Raw genomic sequence first — 6,636 nt, forward strand, 5'->3', positions numbered from 1 at the left:
CTAACTCAAGGCCTTTTGTTCCGAACCTTGACGCCACTCTTCTTGACGGTCTTCTTCAGCGTCGGACTGGTGTTAGGTTTCTTCTTGCCTTTCTTGCCCTTCTTCCTGGGCTTGCGTCTCTTACGCTGGGCATCCAGCGAACGCGCCGTCGCACGAGAAATCCTCGCACTACAGCCTGAATTCTAAGGATGAAGCCGAACAGATTAGCTTCGCGGAGTCGACGAAGACGTTCTGCCAGGTCGATCGCACGCTGCTCCTCGATGATGTTTCGACGATCTCTATCGATGCGAGCGAAGTGCGTCGCAAACTTTATGTTCGCGCCATCGAGACGCTCAAGTTCGGCTCGCTCCAGTTCGATCTCAGCATCCAGCTTCGCCATATCCTCATCGTAGAGCTCTACAAGCTCACGCAGCTCCGTAGCATCGTGCTGTGCATGTTTCCGCTCGTCCGCCTCTGCTTGTTGACTAGTCTGGGTCACTCGCACGATCGTGCGTTGAATTGCTTCGAGCTGTTCCTGCGCATTTGAATTCTGGGTCTCGAAGCTAGACTGCGCCGCTTGCAAATACTCCTCGCGATCGCGCGCAGGGCCTAGAATGTCATCGGCTGCTCGCTTGGTATCCCGGAGTTGAGCTTCAAGTCGAGTACGCTGAGCTGTGAACTTCTGTAACATCGTTATGCGGTCTTCACGAGCCTGAGTAAGCTCGAAAGCCAACTGGTCACGGTCGTCCTCGACTTCGCGGAGCCGTAGCATGCTGTCGCGTAGATTCAACGCAAACCGTTCGTCCTGCTCGAAGCTGGTCGACAGTGCTGTATCCGTGTTGATAATTAGCTGCATCCATGCCTGCGTCAACTGCGAAATGGCTGGTGACACGGTAGTTGAGCTGAGCTTTCGCAGCGTCCCGAGCTGCTCGGTCTTCCTATTGTGTATGATAAATGCAAGAACAACAGCATATTAATACGAATTTGTGGGCTGTAATGCAGAACCATTGACAACATGAAGCGTACCTTTAGTTTATTCAGTAGCTGATGCAGGCTCTTAGGGAACAGACGTGTTGCTACTGGACCAGACAGCATAGACTGCATCTCGATCTGTTGCAGTTCCTCCTCACTGTCCTCTCCATAGTCCTCTGTCTCCGGGCGTTCGTCATCTTGCAATCTTTGCAGCGCCAAAAAGTGTAGGAGCGAAGCTTCGACGACAAACTGAAAAGTACATTAGAAGCGATCGTGAGTTAGCTTCATGGGGCATGCATGGGTAGAAGCAGCAGCTCGTTTACCTGACGATGCAGTGCGTCTTGCGTTTCAGATGGAAACGCAGCGATAACTTTCGTTTGTGGTTTCTCCGGGAGTGTCGCGATCAACTCGAGGTCTCGGACGGTTGATTCCAGCACTGATAGTAGCCTCTCCCCGTCGAGATGCACAGCATGCTCCATGCTGACTCGCTCAGGACAAATAAACGATAACTCGAGGAGAAAATGAGAACGATGGCACACGACTTCTTGCCGTATTTTTAGGACTTGTCAACGTCCCAAGCCTTCGATCCAGATCTCCTTCTCGTCACTTTTTCTTCGCACCCAGGTGCTTCTTGTCCTCTCTCTCTACTGTTACTGGTCTCAGTGCTGCTGTGAGAACTTCTTGAGATGCTTGAAGCATCGCTCTTGCTGTCGCGGTCGCTCCCCAGGTCCTCGTCTTCGTCGACCCCATCATCCTCAATACCCAAAGCGATCTCATCGGTCACTTGTTCGATAATACGATCCACCGCGCTCTTCCGTTCATTTCCAATGGCAGGTCCAGCTTCAGTTGGTCCATTATCGCCACGCAGTCGGCGCAATCGCTCGGCCAAAGCATCCACTGGAGGAGCTGGCCCAGCCCTCTCGCTCTTCAGCGCTGCTAGTCGAGCTGCTAGGTCCGTCCGACTGCCCTGCTGAGTTTCTACGGCGTCCTGTTGCGCAGCAAACCGGCGCAGCTCCTCCAACCGTGCACTGATGTCCATCGCAGGAGATGCCGTTACCACCTCCTTCACTTGTGGCGTCGCCGGGGAAGCAACCACTTGAGCTGGAGCAACAAAAGTAGCCGCCCCAAGCATGTCCTCTCCAGACCCCTAATGGTCTTCTGCAAGTCTCCTCCTGGCTCGCAGGAACTCTCTCGACCTCTCGTCGAGCACCACCTTTTCCGCCTCGTAGAACCCGCTCTCCGCCTCCTTGTAGAGCTCCAGAGCTGCCATTTTGTCCCGACTCTGCTGCGCCCTCTCCAGTGCCGCAAAGGCGCCGTCTAGCAGCCTCTTCCCGGGCTCAACCGCCTCAACCTCCTCCTGCTGCTCTCCGCGCAAACAGCGCAGCAGTCGCTCGCGTGTGCTCCACGTCCACGAACAGCTCCAGCACCTGGGCCCGAGCCGCTGTCTGGTACATTTGGGCGCGTCGCACGTCGTCCAGCGGGCGCACCGTCAGCTGCAGCAGCTTCTTGGTCTCCTTGGGGTCTCCGCTGCGCTTGGCCGCGTCCGCCGGGCCGGAATTGCACCAGGAAGTCCGTTTGACCCAATTGCAGCACCACTTGCGGCCGGTCCCAGAACGGCAGCGATTGCCGGCGCACAGACAAGGCCTCGGAGCTGTAGCGGGGCGAGTAGAACGTGGTCTTGGGCTCCAGCAGCAGCCACGCGGTGCCCTGGAAGAGCTGTCCCGACGCCGCCATGCTCGCACGAGGATAGGAACTCACTTGGATTAAGTATACAGTTTATACAGTATCGAAATGATTGCTACATACAACCAAACATGGACCCAAAAAGGTGACCCAAAAAATGGGTCCATCTAGGAGGACATCTGGGGACGTTCATGTTGAAGTGCGCAGCGTGCCATTTCGCTGGCGCTCTTGCGGCGGATGAGGCGCGCGCACTTGGCGCAGAGCGTGACGTTCTGCTGGTGCACTTCCAGCGTGGCGCGGTCGACGCGCACGAGCTGCCGGATCTCGCAGCAGTTGGCCTTGGAGCACAGCCACGACGTGCACAGCACGCACCAGTACGTCTGCGTGGACGAGTTTCGGGCTGTTCCGTGCGTGAGCGACGTGGTGACGCTGCTGAGGCTTCTGCGGCGTCGATCGGGCAGCGAGCACACGCAGTGAGCGGGTCCATGGAGCGGCTCACTGCTTGCAGGTTGGAAAGGTGCAACGCGCGTTTTCGACGCAGCAGCTGAGCTTCTTGGTCTCGATGCAGCGCGGGGCCAGCTCCCAGAACCTCTGCACAGCCTTCCAGATCGCAGTGTGGACGACGCTGTCGGGCATGATGGTCTTGGCGTCCACGATGAGCTTGTAGTAGACCCCAACAGAGCCGTCGGGCAGCTCTCAGCACGCGCGCCTGAATTAACTGTCCGCGGCATAACGATTCTCTGGCAGGCCATTGCTCTAGCGCCACCGACTGGTTGATCTCGTACCCGAGCCGCCCCTGACGCTGCGGTGACGTCTCCTCTTGCACACGCCAGCACGAACTCGCGAGGGCGTCGGAATTTACTCACGGTTGTCACGTAGCGCATGACGCCCATGAACCGGAAAGGCTCCTCTTGAGTGGGCGTCGCGCCGCGACGTCGACGTCCTCGCTGGCAACTTCTGTGTCCAACAGCACTGCCCGCAGCTTCGTCTCGGCTGGGTTTGACGCTGTCATTCCGAACAGCAAGTCGTCCAGCGAGCAGCTCATGTCCGACTGCCACCACAGCTATCGGGTGCTTCCATTCGTCACCCGCATCGCAGACATCCACGCAGGGTCGCTAGTACTGTGATCCGCGTAGAGAGATACATCCGTCTGCGACCGGAGCTTCTTCCAGCCGCGCTGATCCAATCCGTCGTGGGTTGTTCGTCCCCAGCGCCCACAACGCGGAGGCTTCGTAGTCGTGCAGCGCCCGATCCAGCACCTGCAGCGTTCTGTCCTGGCAGAGCTCTTGGTCCTGCGATAGCTCCACCTCGCGCTTCATGGCTGGGTCTCCTTCTGACTCGCTGGCTGCTCGACGCGCGGAATCAGGAATGAGAAGAAAGGGGGTTCTACCATGTGCCTCATGCACACAATGAGGGTAGCCTTGAGCGATGCCGTTGACTCATCCGGTCCTGGTGGGTTGTGTCGTGTCAACGCTGCCTGACCTTGAGGGAGAAATGACTCTGTTGATTCACCACACCAGACCACAGCCTCGAACATCGAACATCGGGGCGGAGAGATACTTTGGAGGTGGTCGACGTCGGAGTATGCATGGAGCTGTCGAGGATCAGAGTGGTGCATGTCATTCCGTGACCAGCAGATTCAACCTAGGCGGTCCATCTCGACATTGATGTCGAAATCGACAGCAAGGTGTGCTTCACCCGATGCGATCGCGCTTGTGAGAGGTGACAGTGATTAATTAATTCTATACCAATGCCATTCCAACTTCACAAATGTCTTCCTTTCAGTGCAATTCAATCGGTAGTGTGTACACGAACATCTCCGATCGTGTTCTAACACAGCCAGCTGCGTGTAGTATTGCATATCAAGTCTTCGGCGAAGTTCCCTACAAAATTGTGCGCTGGTGCGTAGCGCCCAAACCAGCACACCGGTGGTTCACCAGTAGAGCGCACTCGGTAGGCGCGATCAGCGTAGATCCAAAGAAATGCCCAAGTTCTTGTCAGCATCTGATCGAACTTCCACAGTCCAAAGACTTGATGCAGTTCTGCCACGACGAGTTGGAGCTCCGTTGGCGATTTTCCATCATACAGTGCAACGAACACCCAGTGGCTGCACAAGGGCTGAGCTGACGTGATCGAGCCATGTGACGCGACACGAATGCCGCCGTCGTCCACCTCGGCGGCGTTCGTGCCTTCGTCGAGGATAATCACTCGTTAACAGCACCACCACCACCACCGGGACTTGTCGTTGGCGAGACTTGACCGCAGTCACGGAGAAGTTGACAATATCTATGGTAGTCAAAAGCGTGAAAGTAGCTGTTTAGTTGAGTTAGACAACGTTTTACGTACATATTCAACGGACGGCCAAGTTTTACGCTTACCACGACCAACGAACGCTTGCTGGTTGAAAGTAGCTCTATTTCGTCGGGTTAGAATCAGTATCTCCATCATCCAGCTCCTGGAGCTCTTCCTCCGTTACTTCCTCGTCGTCCGCATCTTCGCTTGAAAGAGCCTTAACCAGCTCGTCGAGAAAGTCGTGAGGAATTGTTGCATGTAACTCGTCGTGCACTGTGGTCTGCGGTGATGTGGTGCGTGCCAACGCTGCGTGTTGGGCATGTTGACGAAGACCGATCATGAGTGGCACCTGGTAGTGAGGCGGAAGTGCTCCGCCAATGCCAACCGCAGCTGTATAACTGCTGTGCTGCTCGCGGCCCTGCACTCATGTTCGCCTTCTCCGATCCGGTCGTCCAACCCGGTACTGTTTGTGGCGGCGTCGGAGCCATCGGGTAGGATGCAGAAGTCGGAGGAACGTCGTGCGACGCGCTAGCTGATACCGTCACGTTGCCGTCCGAACTCACTGAGACAGCGTCCATAAGTGAGCTCACGTCTGGGTTGCTGCGGAGGCGGGTGTTCCATCTCTTCAGCTTCTGGCGCAGCTTCTGGGCATGGGTCATGGCCTGCCTTGTCGTCTTGGTGCCGATGTACTCTGCGATTGCAGTCCACGGGCCCTGGGGTATGGTGAGCGCGATCCAGAAGAGCTGCTGTTCGTGGGTGTCCAGCCCTTCTCGGTGCTCTGCGACTCCGGTAGATAATGCAGCACCTGCCGCACTGCGAGCAGCTCCTGCATGACCTCGGGGAGATCATGGTTGGGCCAGGCTGGGGATTCTTTGTACGGTGAGTGAGTGAATTGCCGAGTGGCCGCCGTCAAGAGAACGCGAGCCCTGCACTCGAGTCGGTCGGTCTGAACAAACGAGCGTCTCGTCGTGGCGCGATCCGAGCACTAGCGGCAGAAAGTATCCGTGTCTGACGCCGGTGCGCTGGTCGGGCAAGTCGCTGCACACGGCGCCCGAGTCCAAATAAGCTAGAATTCGTTCTTGCGGCGCTCAATCGGGCGGAAGTTTTGTCTCAGCCTCGATCACAAAGTAACTAGCAGCTCGCGTGCTTGGATTTAGACGAGCAAACCTCCTTTCTGCAGGGCGTTTTGACGGCTTGGGCGAACGGAAGTGTCCTCGTGGAATGGTCGTTGTGTTGCAAAGTCAGGAAGGCAGGGGCGAGGGCTAGCCGTTTGTGTCGGGAGCTGCGAGCGCGCTCTATCGCTAATATCGTGGTGGCGCTTGCCCCATGGACAGCTCGTCCAGTGACCCGGCCTGCATTTCGTCAGGCTGTTGGCAGCAGCATGAGCTGCTGGACTTGCAGCAAGAACTGCGGGAATAAGATGAGGCGTTACCCATCGTGCGATCGGTCCTTTCCCCACCAAAACGCACCCCGTTCACCTTGCGTGGCTGGGACCTCCTTCCACCCACGGACCAGCTACTCGGGCACTGCTGCCATGCATCACGTAGGTCACGCCTGCGGAAGAAGTCCTGGGCATATCTCCGCTAGGCGGCGATGGTGGAGGCGTCCTGGGCAGCGTGTGGAGCTCGAGGCTCGCCCTGGTGCAACAAGAACGGTATCGATCTTCCATCGGTAATACAGCTGAACCGGTTACGTATTGCTGAACTGGGT

General features: G+C 57.0%; 3 protein-coding genes across 3 annotated transcripts; all 3 read right to left on the reverse strand.

The window, feature by feature from the left end:
- Window positions 1–5: 5 nt before the first annotated feature.
- On the reverse strand, window positions 6–1,430 carry IUM83_18100 (uncharacterized protein; the record flags this gene model as incomplete). The annotated part of the gene is made up of 4 exons (XM_067943082.1): window positions 6–175; window positions 250–913; window positions 1,006–1,200; window positions 1,275–1,430. 4 exons carry the CDS (start codon window positions 1,428–1,430, stop codon window positions 6–8), a joined length of 1,185 nt encoding a protein of 394 aa, XP_067780821.1.
- A 668-nt stretch (window positions 1,431–2,098) lies between these two features.
- Window positions 2,099–2,685, reverse strand: IUM83_18101 (uncharacterized protein; the record flags this gene model as incomplete). Its single annotated transcript, XM_067943083.1, has 2 exons — window positions 2,099–2,268; window positions 2,439–2,685. The coding sequence occupies 2 exons, from the start codon at window positions 2,683–2,685 to the stop codon at window positions 2,099–2,101; spliced, it is 417 nt and encodes a 138-aa protein (XP_067780763.1).
- A 116-nt stretch (window positions 2,686–2,801) lies between these two features.
- IUM83_18102 (uncharacterized protein) lies at window positions 2,802–3,953 on the reverse strand (the record flags this gene model as incomplete). Its single annotated transcript, XM_067943084.1, has 4 exons — window positions 2,802–3,075; window positions 3,134–3,327; window positions 3,420–3,685; window positions 3,779–3,953. 4 exons carry the CDS (start codon window positions 3,951–3,953, stop codon window positions 2,802–2,804), a joined length of 909 nt encoding a protein of 302 aa, XP_067780820.1.
- Window positions 3,954–6,636: the final 2,683 nt, after the last annotated feature.

Source organism: Phytophthora cinnamomi (assembly GCF_018691715.1).
Source record: "Phytophthora cinnamomi strain GKB4 chromosome Unknown Contig125, whole genome shotgun sequence".
Lineage (NCBI taxonomy): Eukaryota > Oomycota > Peronosporomycetes > Peronosporales > Peronosporaceae > Phytophthora > Phytophthora cinnamomi.